The following is a 20,320-nucleotide window of genomic DNA, read 5'->3' as shown; positions in this document are numbered from 1 at the left end:
TTTATTTTTTATATCACTTTTTGTCTCTCATGTATCTTTTTTTCTGATAGAGAACCTTAATGATCAAGATTCATAATCATTCTTAATTTTTAACACTGAGAAAGTAATGCTGTTGTTTTGAGTGTACAGAAGCTAATATCTTCTATCTCAGTCTGTTTTAGTGGTTTGTGGTTATTTTTACTACACTGTGATATAATGTGTTTGGCGTTATTTTGATAATGATCACTACTTTGCACAAAAGGCAGTGTGTGTTAGAGAAGAGAGAAATAATGAAAGGATTAGCCAATGTGAGAGGAGAAAGTCTGACTGAATTTGATGTCTGTGATCTGCTAGACAAGCAGGTTTTAAGCAACTTTCTACAAAAAAGCTCCTTATTTAAGCATAGATTATGCGTTATACATGAATATATAGAGATGATAAGAACTAAAAACTAAGAAAAGGAAAAATAATGCTAGAAGAGAGGAAGAGAGTGAGTGAGAGTCTGTACAGTTAGTTTGCATGAAAGGGACAGCCCGCTGTCACTCTCTAACACACACGTGCACTCACACACACACACACACACACACACACACACACACATACACACACACGTCAAGAATAAACCATCTAATCTCTCTCTGATCTGCCGTACTTTAACATTATCATCAAGGAGACAGATTGTGAAAGAGAGTGAACGGTATTTTCAAGAAAAAACTTCGAGAGTTCACACTAGCTGTGAAGATGATGCGAGGTAGGAACTAGCATATTTTCTGTATACAAAGTCTTTTACATTTTTTGCTGCATGTTTGATGGTGTATGTCTGCGTGGGGGTGTGAGAAAAACTTGTTAACATCACAACAAATTTCTTTATTCCCACCCTGTTGCCATCGTCTGACAGTCTCCATCAATGCAAACAACCAGTCGTATTTTGGTTCTAAACAGTGCAATGTTTTGTGTGTTTAAGTTTAGGACAGGAATAGTTGTTAAAAGATTACTTTTCTAAAAAATGCAAAAATCTTTGAACCTCTGTCATGCTTAAATCACTGACTGTTTGCATCTAATTCCGCCATATTATCTGTGACCGTGAAGTCTCAAAATTAAGAGTCGTTTTACGTTAGTGGTTTTTTATTTTTTTATTTATTTTTTTATGTCACTTACAGTCTCTGTGTGAGATGTATGGCACCAGTCAATGTACAATTTATCAAAGAAACTAATTTTGCTTTAATTAAGGTTGATATTTTGAATAGCAGATGTACTTCTGCTGTATGTATGTACTTCCGCTGCAGATGTACTTAACCGAACGGAATTATGAAAGTATTGCTCTGCTAATATGACAAGAAAATGACGTATCCGCAAAAGTTTTTAAAACTGTATTGACCTTAGTGTGTTTAAACTGTGTGTGTGTATGTGTGTGTGAGAGTGTGTGTGGGATGAAAGCAACATATACATCCTTTTGCAAATTGGCCACAGTGAACATTTTAATCTTTTTTAAAAAGAAAGTGCACTCTAATGTCCATGAAAGGTTATGTTTTTCCTTAACTTGTTGTGGAGAGCATTTGGTCTCATACCGTGCTAAGCTTTAGCATTTTGAGTATATCTGTGGGTGTGGGATAGGAGCTACTCTTAGTGAACTGAATGAGAAGGGGGTTTTCATATCTTTTCTGACACATACCTGAACATTAAGCATGCCACAATAGAGTGCTCGTCTGCCTTCGTCCTTACTTTAGAAACCCAGGAAAATCTCTCTTTGAAATAAATGCAAAATCTCAGTGGTGACAGTGGTGGAAAGTACCATTAGATTAGTAAATACAGCAAACCTACAGTACACACGGCGTACACACGGAATACGATCTTTCATGTGGCACGCAGGTGAGGTTGGGAAAATGTTTGAAGTTGTTGCGAGTTAAATAAGTAAACAAGACTTCAAAAATGTGTATTTCTGACTGCGCAAGTCTGTTGAGTAATGAGGTACAGTACAGTATGCATGTTGATTGGATAGGAACAGCTGCAGGCCATTCAACATCATCTAGTTTTTCAAAATAGAAGATATTAGAAAATTATTTAAGTTGAAATGCTGCTTGAACATGGCGCCTTTTATAGTTCATTTAAATTCTACAATACTTTTGTTGATCTGGAAGCTTTGCATCTTTGCTTCAGCAGTGTTTATGTCCTAAACATATATTCTAGCAGCTTTTAGTTCCAAATGTTCCAAATAATCTTAATAAGGAAAGCAATCTGCTCTGTGCTGCTTCCATATGTGTACATGCTACACAGGGGGCTTAATGATGACCTTTGTGAAGACTGCGGTCGTAAACATGGTTGAAAGATGACATTTTGCTTTGGTGCCCACACTGCTCACACAGCCATGCACCCATCTTCAAAACGATACTGGTGAAGTCCAAGATAGCTGGAAAGCTGTGACACTTTAATGCAGTTGTTTTAGGTTTGCACTCACCTAATGAACGTTCCCAATGTAGCGTAGCTATTTGATAACCGATCTTTCTTCTATACTAAATATTTGCTTTATTTGTATTCATGTAGTTGAACATGTTCTGAAATATATAAAGAATTCAGTCAAATTCAACCACCACAATTTTATACATTTTTACTCATGGAAGTGAATATTGAGTACGTTATTTCATGGATTTCTTTTGGAGGTTAACGGTTTAACTAGCAAAAAGTGAAAATGTGCAAACAAACCAAATTAACAAACAAACCAAAATAATTAGCACGATTCAATGTATTTACTGATAAATTAATGATTGATAAAAATGTGTGATGAGAATGAAAATGTAAGCTCGATATGATTCACACAGATTCTGTAAAAAAAAAAAAAAAAAAAGCACTTAAATATATTCATTTTTAAATTGCCTTAGGGATGCATTTATTATAATACTGAATAATCTCTCACATTAAAATACTTTCCATATTTACTGTATATACACAGGCACCATTGACTCAGACATTCTTTAATGTGTGTGTGAAAAATGTATTCTAACATTATGAATGCTATTCATAGAATGGCTCTATGCTTGTTCGTGCTGTGAGAGACAGTCTTCAATATTCAGTGATGGGGAGGAACAGAGAGATGCAGAACTAATGATTTTAGCCATTGCCAGTTCTAGATATTTATTCGAATACATTTAGGAACTGCAGCATGACACGATTGCACTGCACTAGATTCTAGACACATCATGAAAATGCTGCTAGAGGTACCAGCTGCAAAACTGCTTTGTTACTGTGGTCACCCATTCAGCGCAAATGTATATGTGTATGTCTAGCATAGACGTGTACACAGGTGTGCATGCTCAGTTCTCTATCCCCAAATTTCTTTCAGCATCCCTACCTCATGTGGTGAGTTTAGAGGGAAATATATATATATGTATATATATATATATATATATATATATGTATATATATATATATATATATATGTGTGTGTGTGTGTGTGTGTGTGTGTGTGTGTGTGTGTGTGTGTGTGTGTGTGTGTGTGTGTGTGTATATATATATATATAAAAAGTAATATTAATATATTACAAAATCTGATTTATTTTGTTCACTATAACATAACTATTTTATAATAAATTGGTTAAGATTAAAAAAATATCTAGAATGAAACTAAGACCTATAATCTCTGATACCTGTTATCTGATACAGATAATCTCTGTTTGGACTTTCGTACACTTGTGCATCATTTCTGAAGCTTCACAAAGTGCTTTCTTGATGTTATTTTTGATGATTCACTTAAAACAACAGAAAGGCTTATTATCGAATTTTCACATACTATAAAGTCCTGATCAGTATGGAAGAGTCATTATACAGTGTAAGCCTCTGCAGTGTTTTCTAACATAGTTTCAACCCAAATATATTTGTCAGGTATAGATAGATCTATTTTAAATAGCCAACAACCACTTCTATGTCAAGTTCACAGTTATTTTGTACATGCTTATAGGTTTTAATTGGTTAATTCTGAATTCAGGAGACTTTTGGGGGACATTTGTTCAGTGAAGAGGTTTCTCTTCTTTGTCCCTTTGTGAGAACTCTTACAGGTTCTTGCATCCTATAGAATGCAACTCCAAGTATAAGAAATTACAAACTGTTCAGTCATTTTTCCCAAGATTAAACAAAATAAAATAAGAATTATCACAGTTTTATAAATAAAAAAAGGTTGAAATTAGAGTGATTAAAATGTCTAAAAGTTTACATTTTGACTTGACTTGTTTATAACTGACATGTATAGATTTTATTTATTTCTTTTTTTATACTTTATTATTAAGATACTTTGTAGTACGAAAGGTTTGCCTGTGTTCTTTATCTGATTTCTTCATGAAATGTAGAAATGTATTTCTCCAGCTTCTGAACTTTATCAGAAGTTTCCAATTTCCATACATTTGCATCATTATGTTCCTCTGTGAGACATTACACCTTGATCTGTTTGGCCTTTTATGTCTTTTTCTCTTTCGTTTCCCTGAGATAAATAAAGGCTTTATTAAATATAAGTATGTGAAGGCTCAGTTATGACAGTATATGCCTTAGACAGAAACAAATCTCCAATTTGTGTCTCTGCCTGTTTGTTGTTTTTGTTTTTTTGTATTACTTTTGTATTACAGTCGTGTTCGTTTCACTGATTTCCGTTAGTGGAACTTTGAGGTTTTTAAGTATTTTAAATACAAAATGCTGACAAGGGGGTTTCGGGGGAAAAAGACAGCATTTACCAGGTATTCACACACAACAGTCCAGCAATTAGTGGGTGATTTTCCACTTCTACTTAAAAACCACATCAGAAAACAGAATACATTCACACTATGTACAGTACTACATTGATGTCAGATGATAAATAATGCAAATATTAGTGTGATTCATGATCACACTTAACTGTATGTTATCAGATAATGTTATAATGCTTTTCAAGTACACTTGCACAGCTTTTTGTGTTTCGTGCAGATCATAGCTGGGTATAAAAATTCCCAAATAAATGAATGTTTAAACATTTTAGATGATGCAATATCCTAATTTTACACCACAAGAATTGAACTTAGATTGCTCTAGAAATGCAGCGGTTGAGCAGAGCAAAAGTGCTTGCACTGTGTTTGTCACTGATATAACATCTAATCTATATAAAAAGATGTTTTTTAAGAAACCTAGATTATATGATCAATAAATTACACGTCAAAGTTCCTAAACGCCTAAAGAATAAGAATATTGTATTTTTGTTTTCAGGTTTAAAAGTGAAGATGCATTATTATGATTCAGTGATATATTCAGTAGTATAGAAGCATAATTTATGCTAACAGGTAGCCACACAAAACCTAGTAGATATCATTAACCATATTTTCAGTGCTTTCATGTGCAGTTTGTGTTTGATTAATTCCTTACAGAGCACAGATACTAACAGAATCTATTAAAGATGGCATACATTTACAATTTATAAATTATTTAATTATCAACAAATAGCTAGCGTAAAGGTATATATATATATATATATATATATAAAACAACTTACTTGCATATGAAAAGGATGTGAACATTGACTAATAACCGAACAACACCTATGCACTCATATCTATGAAAACATTCTCACACTAAAGCAAATGGAAAGGAAGTGGATGGTCCTTCACCATACTCACACTGATTTATGCAAACAGTTATACAAGTCATACAGTATATACAATATACAATAGGATTATTCATATTTCTCTTTTTACTAAAGCTTCTGTGTGGTTTCTTTATCATCAGAATTTACAAGATAACATCAAATCTTACATCTGACTTACGGTTACAGGCCAAAACAGATTATATCTTAGTTTCTGTAAATGAGCACAACTACTGAGATAATATCAAATAAAATTGAGGTTTAAGGGACATTAGCCATTGACATGTCTGGTTTCCTTTTCAATCATTCTTTCATTTTTGATGAAAGAATATGTTAATATCCGTCTAGGAAATATCTAGTCATATATGCTCAAAACATTTTGATTTTGTATAACACCCTTGGGTAGTGTGGGATAACCTGCATTATCTGCTCATATCTATTCTTTTCACTGTTCTTCATTTGGTAAGACTGCAAGTCTCTTACTTTGTGAGTGGTTAGCAAAGAGAGATAGACAGAGTAAGGGTTTAGATAAGGAATGAGGGCAGAATAAATGTGACTGCTTTTTGTGTGTATCAGCATGTGGTTGAGGTGGATAGATGGAGGAGAGGTGGAAAGCAGAGATAGAACATTCACAAGTTATCAGCATGTGGTTTCAGTGGGGGAATGCAGAATTAGATTGCTAAGTATACTTTGTGGACTTGTGCATGTGGAGCGTGTGTGTGTGTTTTCTCTATTATTTGCGATAGTAAGTAATTCTTCATTGTGATACCAGACAACACAGTGAGACTTTAGATTTCTGGAGAAGAGTAAGTGTGTGTGTGTGTGTGTGTGTGTGTGTGTGGTTTACTAATTAGGCTAATTGAATAATACATTTATACATTTGATAGTCTGTGGATATGGATAACAGTCGACAAGTTGGGGTTGTGAAAAACACATTGAGGCAGATGGTAAGGAGATTCAGGTAGACGATGCAGAAAGCAGGATAAAAGTATTTAGTCTGAAAAATCTCAGGCCTAAAATATTTCGAATAGAGATTTTGGTGTTACCAACACTGTGTGTAAGAGTGCTTTAGAGACATGTGTTGCAGAAATTTCTATCCAGTTGTGTGCAGCTGTAGTTTAGAGTCGGGTCAGTGAGGCATGCCTGCTCATAGAAGACAATCTAGAGTAAATTATTAGATTATTAGATTATGCTACTGAAGACAGACATGACTAAAAAACCTTCAGACACTTTTAAGCATTAATGAAATTGGCAACTATTTCAGCTGAGACACCAGTTTATCCACATGAGAGCAATTTAAGAACAGTTTTTTTTCTTTTGTTAATAATAGCTTTTCCTAAAAAGTATCTAGAAATGTTAAATAATTGCAGAAAAGCTTAAACTAAGTGCATTTTGACATGCTATATAAATAATAAAATAAATAAATAAATAAATAAATAAAAAGGAAAAAAAAAAGAATCTTTCTGACTCCATTCACCACATTGGCCAGACTAGCTCAGTCAAACGAGCACACTAAACTAAAATAAAAACAAAGGATGAATGCAGAGATGAGCTTTATTGCAGTCAGCACTGAGTTCAAGGTATAAGATTCTCACAAAGAACCTTTCCTCTAAACCACAAACCACCACTTCCATGCACTTATATTTCTTTTTAATTATCTTACATGATGACTTCATCCTCAATTCCCAGAGTCGAAACATTCCACCTGCTGTTTCTTCTTTGAATGTTTGGGCCTTTCGCAGATATGATGACATTCTTTTTTAAAATTTTCCATTTTGCACTATAATTCAGATTTTATATAAATCATATATAAAACGAGCATCTCTTATCGTTATGTTGTTGTTGTTGGTGGTGTTGTTGTTATTGTTGTTGTAACTGTTTTAACATTTTGCACTGTGGAACAATCATGCGTGGATTCTCTTGGACTTCTGCAGGTGTCCCACAGGAACAACACTGCACTGAACACTGCTCTGACTTGATTCTTTAGAGGAGGTATAATGAAGGCTGCTGTGCAGACTCTGTCTCTCTGATAAGACTTGCCTAACTAAGGATGTTACTGTTCGTTCCTAAGCTACACAAATCCTATTCATGCTTAACAGATGCACCTAAACAAGTCGTTCTTCTTGTCGTGTTAACCCTTACTCTATTAAACCAATAACAGAAATAGTGTTCAAAACTAATCGTTATAATTCACTTTATCTTTCCCAATTACACAAATTCATACAGACCTAAAAAAGATAACCAGCTTAGGTACATGTTAGTGCAGTTAATGTATTAATTAACACCTGTGGTATTAAATCAAACATGTCCAATGTCCAATCTAAAACATGTTATAATCTTATTAAACACTGGTTTTAAATGTTAATGGAGAATGGCATAAATGAATGCTAAATGAATCAACGTTACTGAGCCTCCCAGAGCATGTGCTATTATTTCTGGGGAATTTGAATAATAATAATAATAATATGTTTAATTTATATAGCGCCTTTCCCAAGCTCAAGGACGCTTTACAAGGTACATAGTGTAACATACATATTCGTCGGACATTTGCCCAGGACAAAGGATCATACATATACACAAATATACATATCCGTCGGATTCGTATGAATAGAGTGTGTTGAGATGAAATTATTGGTGTCTTTAATTAGTGTGAATTTCTGTGTTTGATAAGGAGAAACATTGTAAATGATGAAAATAATCAAACATTTTTCTAATGATAGTTTTATAAACAATTACAAATTTTGAACTTGTCATTTATATTTTTTTGTATAGAGCGTATTTTATTTTTAGGTTTAAAGTAGTACAATAACAAGCATGTAGTAAGATGTACTTTGTCAAGGTCTTTGTTATTCAGGAATGAATTTAAGAATCACGCCATAGTTAAAGTTAGCTCATAGGTTTTATTGGTTTATGATTAGTACAAGCCTTAACTCATCATTAGTTCATGGTTAAGTATTAATTTAGGAATTAGTGCATGATTATTCATGTACTGATGTGTTCTCTGCTGCACAAATGAAACAGCATAAAAACATTTTTTTTTTCTTTAGGCAACTAATTATTTGAATCACTGATTAAATTACGATACACATTGTGTGTGTGTGTGTGTGTGTGTGTGTGTGTGTGTGTGATACTTGTTTATCTTACTTATCATGTATCTATACAGTTTGCAGAAAACATGGACAGTACCATCTAGACATAATCAAGAAACAAAAAGAGAAAGAGATACTAGGGTCTCCGTGGTTCAGTTAGTTGTTGTCGTCAACATCAAATAACAGGAAATTCACCAGGCATGCAACTGCTCTCTATTCCCTCCACCTCACTTACATGAACACATTCAAGAACTTTCACATTACTTTCAAGTCCTCACAGTTTCTAACATGGATAAGCTCTTATATTTGCTTGTTAATGTGTGTACTTGATTAAATGACATAACTGAGATAGCATTGCTCCACACACAAGTATCCCTCATACATTATTTCACACATGCTTGCTTTTCAAGCATCACCTATATACTGCGGATATGCAAAGCTTTTTGGAGTTCCTTCCTGTACCCATAATCAGGGCACACGTAAGAACTGACACACTGACATAAACACACACTGACACAGAAACACAAGTCTAGTCTCATACAGTCTTAGGCCTTTGTGTCCATCAACAGCATCACACTTAGTTACCCTGAGCCTTATTTATGAGCCTATATCAGATCTGCTCTGTTGGTCCTGAAAGGTTCTGATTTATTGCAGATACGAAACAAAGACTTCTCTCTAACCATATAAAGCAGAAGGAATTGTTGTGTAGACATTTTTGCTATTCAACTGTGTGAAGCATCTGCTTGCAAGCAGGCAGGGAATGTGAGAAAACATGGAACGAAACAGAAAAGGGAAGATGGAGGAGTTGTAATGGAGATGAGAGGGGCGTGGGGGAGAAAGTGACAGGGGGATGGACATTCCTGGCAATAAAAACATAGATAAAAGAGTTTCTTACTGGCAGGCACATCCTTTGTGAGAGAGACAGAGAAAGGGAAGGAAAAAGCAAGAGAACGCATAAAAGCAGGATAGTCAAAGTGAAAGAGAAGCCAGTAAACCACTTAAAAAGACTCTGAGGTTGACACTTTAGGTCCACCTCCTCAGTCTGTCAAATATTCCCCCACACACTCTCTCTTTGCCTTTGTATCTTTCTATATTTTTCACGAGAGGCTTTGTAGTTTTTGATGTTTAAATGTTTGAGTGAGAAATACCCTGTCACACTCAGTCCCCTTATCACGCCAAAAACCTTTGATGACCTGGTGGGAAAAAATGTAAAGAGGAAGTTAATATTCTTTGTTGAAATTTGTCATACTAATGATTTTTTAGCATTTCAATACTGGAATAATTAGATAACTGAGATAAATATAAAAAGATGCCAAAATGTCATTTTGACCTTCATAAATCAGGCAATGGCTTAAAAAAGCACAATGTGTGAACACCTCAATCTCGATGATGATGATGATGATGATTATGTTGATGATGATGATGATGATGATGATGATTCACAATAAGTTATTTAAATCGGAATATAAATAACTCTATATAGTGCAGAACTTGATTACTGTTGGATGCTATTATCTGAATGCCCAATAGGATTGTACTTTTTGTTTTTGATTAAAGCTCCAGTGTGGTTTGTTTTCTTTATCAGCAAGGTATATATCATAATATCAGTCCTTACATCTGACTTGCAGTTGCAGGTCAAAATCCAGATTATACATTAACTTTATGTGAAAACCTCATTATTATTATTATTATTATTATTATTATTATTATTATTATTATTATTATTATTATTATTATTATTCAGCCAAAGGCTTGCTCACTGGGGATACAGTAAATACAAATACATTTCAATATATCTAATATTAATCTTGAATTTTTGTATTATATTAATCTTTATAATAATCTTTTGTTCTATGTTTATGTTCTGTAAAGCTGCTTTGAGACAATGTCCATTGTTAAAAGCGCTATACAAACAAATTTGAATTTGAATTAATAATAATGGATTATTATTATTATTATTATGCCAGCAATTCTCTGTATACAGTATTGCATTGCTTGTTACTGTTTGCTATGCAGCTCTTATCTCTTATATATGGTAATAGCAAAGTAAGTCAGATATACTTAGTAAATCTCTCTTTTTTTTTTTACATTTTTTGTTTTCACTAGAGACATTGATGTGGGGAGGGGGCAGGATTCCGGGTAATTGAGGACAGAAGATTTATTAGAAATGTGTCCTAATTACTGTATGCTGTTTCTAATGCAAACATAGACAAGTGAAAGTAGATACAGAAATAATGTGAGAATTAAAGCGAAGTACTCATCTTTTAATTAAACCCGGGGCCACAGAAAGCAATGCATAATGAATGCTTCATTAAAGATTATGCTTGATTAAGCATTATATTATGGAATATTTTAGACTGTTGCTACCTGTTGTAGATAAATACCTGTGCAGTGTTGCAGTGTGTGAATGTGTGTGTGTGTGTATGTTTGTGTGTGTGTGTGTATTTGTGTGTGTGTGTGTGTGTTTAGACATGGGTGAGAAACTTTTGGTTAATTTGGCTACAGGACAGTTTGTATATACCACATAGCCACATAAGCACATTTTAGTTCCAGGAAGTCAGTTAGATTTACTGAAATATTGACCACGCACGCACGCACACACACACACACACACACACACACACACGCACACACACACACACACGCACACACACGCACACGCGCACACACACACAAACACACACATAAACTAGTTATCTTCCTGCTCAGCTTTGGATGGTTATCTGATATATTTCACCTGTAGGCTTTTGCACAGCTCCAGAGTTCCGTTATTCATAGATGGTGATCTGATGTTAAATGATCATACATTCCTGCTACACAACAGAAACATTAGCTCACACGCTGATGTAATAAATTAAAGCTGATTTGATATTTGTTTTGTTTCTTTCTTATTATACTTATTAAGATTTGGGCAGGACATTCATCGGCCCAATGGGGAAGCCTTCTCCTGACACTACAGTTGAGTTTCTAGTAAAAAAAAGGCCTTTTGCTGTTAGTATGAGGTAGGAAGTAGTAGCCGGTTTCATGTACAACAATCCTGGCTGAACTTCTGTGCATTTGTGTGTGTACAGCTCATATTGAGGTCATTCCTTGTAAGATCTGTGGAGACAAGTCATCAGGCGTGCACTATGGGGTCATCACTTGTGAAGGCTGCAAGGTGAAAACTTTTCTTATTATTGGGATCCTAGACCTGTAATTCAGAGCATAGTGATAATCTATAAATGAACATATTTCATTCACTGCATCTATGCTCTTTCTTGCTCTATCTTTCTCTCTGTAGGGATTTTTCCGAAGGAGTCAATCGTCCAGTGTGCAGTATTCTTGCTCTAGGCAGAGTAACTGCCTCATTGACCGGGCCAGCAGGAACCGCTGCCAGAGCTGCCGTCTTAAGAAATGTGTTGCACAGGGAATGAGCCGAGATGGTAAGAGATAAAAAGAGAAGAGGGGGACAGAGAGAAGGAGAGAGCGAGAGGGCTTTATTCACAGTAAAAATGAGTGACAAAAAAAGAAATCATGCAATACATATAATATTTTAGGAAAATATTGGTAAAGGTGCAGATACATGAAATCATTATATTTAAGTTCATTTTGACATAAATGTTAGAATAATCAGCAGTGAATTAATGTTTCAGTTTAGATCAAGGAACAGTGAAAGAAAAGACGTGCTATTTTTTTAAATTAATGTATGGTAAGCCATGTCTTCTGTTTTCATTTCATTTTCGTGGCACATTCCCTGTTCCAAGACTTACACTGACTGCCTGTAGCTAAAAAAAACAGCAAGAGAAGGAGAAATATTTTGTGCTGAGAGAAAATTGTAATGAAATTATTGACATCCATTGACATATGACATGTCAACACAAGGTAATAAATTATACTCAGGGCCTTAAATTTACCTTTCAGTTTCCTACATGACAAGTGTTTAGGGATGACATCTGTTAAAAAAAATTAATGTACATTACAAAATCAATAAAAGCAATAGTTGTGATTGTGAGAAAACTTGCAAGATTAGTGGAATCAATAAAGCCAAAGCAAGCATACACTGCAGGTGGAACGCTGTTGGGGAACCAAAAGCAGTTTATAGGAATTCAATTCAATTTAATTTACTTGTGTAGCGCTTTTAACAATTCACATTGTCTCAAAGCAGCTTTACAGAAGTATAAAAACAGAAGAGAAAAAAGAAATAATTATAAGAAGAAGAATAAAAATAAGAATAAAAAGGGTTAGGGTTAGGGCTAGTAACCCTAGGGTCACTTTAAATAAATTTAAAGTGAATTAATTTAAAAATATTATAAAATATTTAAAAATGAAATTAAAAGATATAAAAATATCCCTAATGAGCAAGCCGGAGGCAACGGGGCAAGGAAAAACTCCCTGAGATGATATGAGGAAAAAACCTTGAGCGGAACCAGGCTAAGAAAAGGAACCCATCGTCATTTGGGTGGCACGTGACAGTAAATACTGTCAATGTAAATAATATAATTTCTACAACGGTTTATAATAGTGGTTCATTGGTTCAAAGAAGGCATGACAGTCCCCAGGTGGCCCCATCCACAATAATCCCATGAGTCACTGGCTGACCATGCAGATCAATCCCTGGCAGGGTGACCACCAGGCGATGAAACCAGGGGTAGAAACACAGGACAGCACATCAGACCTGCCTTACTAACTAAAACACACAAAAAAAACAATCACATTTTTATCATGCTCACTAAATATGGTTTATTGTCTCTTGTTTATAATTCATGCTGACAAAAATAGCACTTAGGTGGTATTTCCATTTGAATACCTACACTCTCTCGTTCTCCTCAGCTGTGAAGTTTGGCCGCATGTCAAAGCGTCAGAGAGATTCTCTTTTTGCTGAGGTGGAGAGGCATCAGCAGCAGCAACAACAACAGCAGCGTCTCCAGGCTAGTCAAGGTGATCCCGACCCTCTGCCCACCTACAAGCCCAGCAAAGAGCCCCGAGGTCGGCCAACACATTTAATCCAGCCCCTGGTTCCCACCTTCCCCTACAACCTGGACCCAGAGCTTAACTGCTCTTCAGAGGTTCATCCATATCAGGGTAGTGCCACAGGTGAGGCCCAGGCTGCAGCTTTGGCCTACAGAAGTTCTCAAAGGGGTGGAGAGAGCAGCAGCTTTTCGACACTGAGGGGTTAGAAGCATTCACTTTTCCCTATCTCATCCTTCTTTTTCATGTCTAACAGTGAACTTGTTTTTCCATTTGTTCTTTCCTCTCCATGTCTTATCTCTCTCACTGAGTGTACCTTCCTCTCTCCTAGTCTTTGACCACAGAAGATCTACACCAGAGACCATTCTGAGCATTCCAGGAAGTGAAATGGGATTACGAGTTTTTGACACTGAAAACTTGTTCTGTCCTTACCCTACGTCAACACACATAGGTGAAACAGAAATAAACTCTGTGCGGCTATTATTGTATCTGATTTGGCCAGATGGTTAAGTCATTATGCGTGATTCAAAGTGGTAAACAAGTGATCGTGTGATATTTGTGACCAACATGTGTATGTGTGTGTGTGTGTGTGTGTGTGTGTGTGTGTGTGTTTGTGTGCGTGTGTGTGTGTGTGTTTGTGTGCGTGTGTGTGTGCGTGTGTGTGCGCACATGTAGAGGAGCTGTGTGCAAGTATTTTCCGCTCTCACAGGGAAACGGGTCAGTATTGTGTGGAAGAGCTCCAGGCCCTTAGGTGGAAGTTCTTCAGCAGGGAGGAGATCCTTGCTTACCAAAACAAAGTAATACCCCGTTACCACTACAGTGCAATTGTTACTGACCACAGACTAATGACAAGTCAATGTATTTACTCACAAACCTAATGATTATCAGTTATATCAGTTCTTGACAAAAGACTGAAGCTGATAGATGAAATAGCATATCTCATATACAAACAGTTAAAAGTTTTTAGGCAACTGTGTTTACTTCTTTTATTACCGTTTAATCACTTTTATGGCCACAAACCAAACAAATAGCAGAACTGCAATTAAATAAATAAAACTGCATCATTGTTGAACTTATAAATTCCTAACTGCTTGCTGTAGCCTGCTGTAAACATGCTGTGTGGAAGGCACCTAAAGGTAAAAGACCTATAGGCAATGCTATACATGCCTAATTAGAGCGATAAAAGAATTTGACTTTTATATCCAATTACATAAGCTATACTTTGTTCAAATAAAATAAAGTCATTTTTAAAATTTCTCGATTAACTAAACATTTCGTAATACACAATAGATTTCTCACACAATATTTTAGCTACACCCTCTCCTCGGTTAGCGTTTCCAGTTTAGAGTATAAAAAATTAGGTCAATTAAACCTCAGTGCTGAAAAATAGGGTGTTCATGAATTTCGACTGTTAGTACTGTAAGGGCTGAAATGTTCAACTGCTTTACCTATTACAAAACAAAAAAGGAAAGGAAAGGAAAGAAGGAAAAGGCCCTTTAATATGCTATAATCATACCAATGTTTTCATAATTACTACACTGTGCAACACAATTAGTACCTAGTCCAGAATTCATATTAATCAAAGCAATCATCTAATTTGAGCTCCAACCATTAACCAGATTAATGTTTTGTTTGATAGATTAATCAAATCTCTCTCTCTCTCTCTCTCTCTCTCTCTCTCTCTCCCTCTCTCACTTTCGGCAGTCTGTGGATGAGATGTGGCAGCACTGTGCAGTTCGTTTGACAGATGCAGTACAGTATGTGGTGGAATTTGCAAAGCGCATTCCAGGCTTCCGTCAGCTTGGTCAGAATGATCAAATTGCTCTTCTCAAGAGTGGTGAGACGCCTTCATTACTCAAGAATGACTGTATGTTCACTAGAAAATGTTTGAAGATTGAGCACCATGATGTGTCTCTTTCTGTAAATGACTGCATTTCCTTTTGATTCAGCATATTTTCATCTGTCCCTGTGCATGTCTCTCTCATCCAGGTTCGATGGAAGTAGTTCTGGTCCGCATGAGTCGGATATTTAATATGGAGAACAGCACAGTCTTTTTTGATGGCAAGTTTGCTGGAACTGAACTTTTCAAGTCTCTTGGTAAGACTAAAATCTGATCTTAGGATTCTTGATTCACAAAGAAATTGATCAATTTTGATTCTTCAAAGATACACCCAATATTCCCAGTATACATTCTCTGCTGTCGAGTTCCTCTGTTGTTATACATCTCGTGCACACGTGTCAGTGCCAGAGAAATGATTCAGTGTTTGTATTTGTATCTCTGTTGCAGCCTGTTGTGATTTTATTGCATCAGTATTTGACTTCGCGCACGGTCTATGTGCTCTGAGGCTGACAGAGCAGCAGGTGGCGCTGTTCAGTGCGCTTGTGCTCATAAATGCAGGTATGTTTACAGCATTTACATTCATACACTTAAACATTCCACACAAAACTTACAGCTCAAACAACTGGATAACTGGTTTATATGTGGGGAAATGATTAATCGCAGAATAAATACTTGAGTCTATGTTTCATAATTATTAAACAAACCACAGGAAATTTAATTTTGCATCTTTATTATTTATATAGAGACCTCAGACTATTTTACCCCAAACTTTGTTGCTTTGCTTTTTAATTTAACACGAAAATCTTCCCAAAGATACGTCCAATCATCAGTGAAATATAATAATATACTAATATAATAATAAAAATATAATAATATACTAATATAATATAATATACTAATATAATATAATATAATATAATATAATATAATATAATATAATATAATATAATATAATATAATAAACAGCTCAGTGATAATCTTCTGTAAAACCTCTGGTTAACTCTAACCTCTGTTTAGAAAATATTGTCTTACAAGGCTGTTAAAACTGTACAGTGTAAAATTCTTTGCAAGTGTTATTCATTTATCCTAGGTTTTGTGACTTTACTTGAATGCTAATAGTTCTGTTTATTGTGAGCTTAAAATACAAGAACATTTCGTTCAAAAAGGACAGAAGCTATATATGATTAGAGGAGCATGTTTCAACTGCTATAAACATGTATATGTGTGTACAGATCGTCCATGTCTGGAGGACAGAGACAGAGTGCTGAGAGTGAGAAAAGATGTGGAATTGGCCCTCAGTCACATCCTACACAGAGACAACCAAGAAAGTTTACTGCACAAGGTGTGTGCTTGTGTTAGTAGGCTATAACTTATTAGTAGGCTAAGTCTTATCACTACTAATGCTCATCATAGTGCACTTGGTTCAGTCCTGGGCATTTAATGTTTTGCATATTGTACACATGCTCATTTGGGTTTCGACAGCAGTATTGCCCCTAGATGAGGATGAGTGTATGAATGTTTGTATGGTGTCCTGATGTATTCCTGCCTTGCACCCAAGACAAACAGATCCACCATAAACCTGGTCAGGATAAAGCAGTAACTTAAAATAAATGAATGGTTGAATAAAACGATCCATTATAAGGAATTAGTGATTAAATTAATAGGAACTATTTTTATTCCATTTGCCTGACTGGTTGTAAATATTAGTATTAAAATGATAAAATGATGAATAAAGAAATGACTTTTATTATAACATTTAGATGACATTAAGAATATAAGAGACTGAAACTTCATGTAAGATAAGCTGGTCTTCTGCAGTGTTAAATGTTATTGCTTGTGTGTTTTTGTGATCCTCAGCTGTACCAGAAGTTGGCACTGTTGAAAAACCTGTGTACGCTGCACATTGAGAAACTGCGCTGGTTCCGGCAGTATTTCCCTGTGACTGTGCACTCTCTCTTCCCACCACTTTATAAGGAGCTGTTTGTCTCAGACACTGATATACACACAATGGTTACTCTCTGAACACATATGCTCAATCGCACAGTTCATAGAGTACACAGTACAGAGCATGTAACAGTGTGCACCGAATCTACACTTGTCTGAAGGAGACAACTATATTTTTACAATTCTGAAGCAAAAACTGATGTTAAATGAAAGTATATTTTTGTGCAAATGCCATTTTATAATGTGAAGTGTTTTGTTTATTTTTATTCCCCCCCCAAAAAAAATAATAAGGTCTGTAGCTTAGTGCAAGTATTGTGTTAGTCTTTTCAGCTGTATAAAGGTAGCATTTTATACTTAACAAATTGTTTTCTTTAACAAATGGCCATGTGTGTAAATGTGATTAACCCAATTGACCTTGTGTAAAATCCCTGCTGCCCATATTTACTGGAAGACATTTGAAGGATCACTGTTACTCATTTAGAAACTGGAGCATTGCACTGGAACTGAATAACTTTTCCACAACATGTTAACTTCCAACATGCTTGACTTTCCTCTTTCACACACTGTTGCTTGTCTTATTTGCACATAAAGTACTAAGTACTATAAAAAAAAGTACTAAATATCCTGTACGGTGATAGTAGACTTTTTCAGTTTTGTTTTGAGATTGTATGTCAAAACATGACTGAAATAAACCAAAGGTTTTATTTACTAATTATACATTTGCTAATTATAACTGGCTATACACTGCATTAATTAAAATGTTTTGTTTTACATATTCAGAATATTTCCTTTGAACCCATTATTCTAAGTTAGGCGTATCGACCATAATACTTTTCAGTTATTCTCTGGTTTAAATATACTTTTTATATGATTTTAAAGGGCAGTTGGTTTTGTTGTTTTTCACAGTCTGGTTCCTGGCAAATCCCTTTTCAGTTAAAAGTTACTCATTATAAACTACATCAAGTATCTATTTCATTCTAGGCTTCATGACAATCGTTATTAAGGCATTGAATAATTTCGTGTGAGGTTTTAACAGTTAGGATGTAATTGTAGCTGAATCCATAATTATATTAGGGTCTTGCGCACAACTGGTGTTTAAACATGTTATCACATATTAGTAGCACTGCTAAGTATGAAGCATGATAGCATACAGCCAGTGGCAGATAAGCCTACATCATCATATAGGTTTTATGTTTTTGTATCAGTGTGATACACGTGTGGATCAAGAAGACCTCGTCTCTTGCCACTTGAATATTTTTTGTCACTGATTTCAAAAATGTTGCCTGATATATTGTATTACCTTTTCTGACTTTGGCTAATTGGCTCCTTTATATTTTTGAATCTGTTTTCTAACTTGTATTATGCTATGAGAAAAAGGGCATTAAATAAATACATAAAAATAACAATTTTATATATATTTTTCTTTTTGTTTAGACAGCAAAATAAGGTACGTTTTATGAGTAGTTTAAGGTGATATTGATTGCACACTAAGGTAAATAAAAATGGACTTTGTTTATATGTATTTTGAGTATTCTGTAGGGATGACATTCATTTTGCCACATACTCTTGTTGGTCACATTATTTGAAACACCTTCATCCCTCCCCATTCATGCAACTAACCAAGCAGACAATACTGTGGCAGTATTGTGTTGAATAAAAATGTAAAACCGTGTAGATACAAATAAAGGGCTCTGGATATTATTCACATCAGATATTAGCATGAGGGAACGTGTTTGTACAGTGACATTTGCCATGGTATGGTTGTTGCTGATAACAGAAATTTTTAAACTTATCCCTAATGAACAGGCCACATGATGGTAATTTAAACTCCCTGATATGATATTAGGAAGCAACCTTAAAAGGAGCCAGACTCAATAGGGAACCCTCATCTGGGAGACACTGGAAAGTGTGACTATAAAAAAAAATCCTACTATAATTGCATGTAACAAAATATTGCATGAATAGACAAGTGTACAACTGCTCCTATTAATGTGACCAGTGAGTGTATTCTTCATAGAATACACTTCTATATAAAATGAGTCAGAATGCTTTTGTTAAAGGTAAGCAATTCTGTATCACTGTGCAAAATGCTGATACATACAGCAGCAGCAAAAAAAATCAGCTGTAACACTTTCTCTTCTTACTGACTCAGGAACTCTTTGCTTACTCATCACTTAACGGATATCATGTAACTGAGACTATTAGTCACGTCTTTACAAAAAACATTTGTTCTAATCATTTAAAATGGTTCATATCTACATCCATTACACAAGGAAGGATGCTTGGTCTGACAATTCACTCCCTCACTTTTGCCAGTTCCTGGATGTGTACTTTTTAATAGAGAGATATTATTTTAAAAAGCTTGTTAATCAGGATTTTACTGGAAAATGATTCATATGTTACAACACTTACATCATTTCCAGCTCTAACACTTCAGACTCACTCATACTGAATCTGGCTCTGGTCTTTTACACTTACATGTGATCTGCAGCTAATTTAAACACTGTTCCCTTTTTCTTTTTGCTGGAAAAAATAAATTTGACAACATTCTCCACCATTAAATCAAACAACTAATGAAAACTAGACTTGCTGGAAATGCTTACTCACTCGTGTTTAATAAAATATTTATGAATATTCTCGTTAAAAGCTTCCAGGTAACTGTTTTTGAAAGTTTTTAAACACGAATAAAGATTTCATTATTATAATACTGCATAATAAACAGTGAGTTCTGCGTGGTAATATGAATCAGATGGCTTCCTTCACATCTGTGTGACTCATGCTCAAAACTCTGGCCTTTCCCTTCGCTCTCAAAACAAACACACACATACACATACACACACACACACACACACACACACACACACACAAACGCGCGAACACACACATGCACACATACATATACACAAACACACATGCACACACGTACAC

The 20,320-nt window shown here is 35.1% G+C and overlaps 1 protein-coding gene across 1 annotated transcript; it reads left to right on the top strand.

The window, feature by feature from the left end:
• Positions 1–593: 593 nt before the first annotated feature.
• On the top strand, positions 594–19,014 carry rorc (RAR-related orphan receptor C). The gene is made up of 11 exons (XM_060870173.1): positions 594–730; positions 11,733–11,818; positions 11,942–12,083; positions 13,471–13,812; positions 13,940–14,059; positions 14,284–14,405; positions 15,313–15,445; positions 15,598–15,705; positions 15,896–16,006; positions 16,681–16,790; positions 17,306–19,014. Exons 1-11 carry the CDS (start codon positions 721–723, stop codon positions 17,468–17,470), a joined length of 1,449 nt encoding a protein of 482 aa, XP_060726156.1. The 5' UTR covers positions 594–720; the 3' UTR covers positions 17,471–19,014.
• The last annotated feature ends 1,306 nt before the right edge of the window (positions 19,015–20,320 follow it).

The sequence above is a fragment of the Tachysurus vachellii genome, chromosome 5 (genome assembly GCF_030014155.1).
Source record: "Tachysurus vachellii isolate PV-2020 chromosome 5, HZAU_Pvac_v1, whole genome shotgun sequence".
Classification (NCBI taxonomy): domain Eukaryota; kingdom Metazoa; phylum Chordata; class Actinopteri; order Siluriformes; family Bagridae; genus Tachysurus; species Tachysurus vachellii.
Note: the sequence above shows the minus strand (reverse complement) of the source record. Positions and strands in the feature narration are given on the sequence as shown.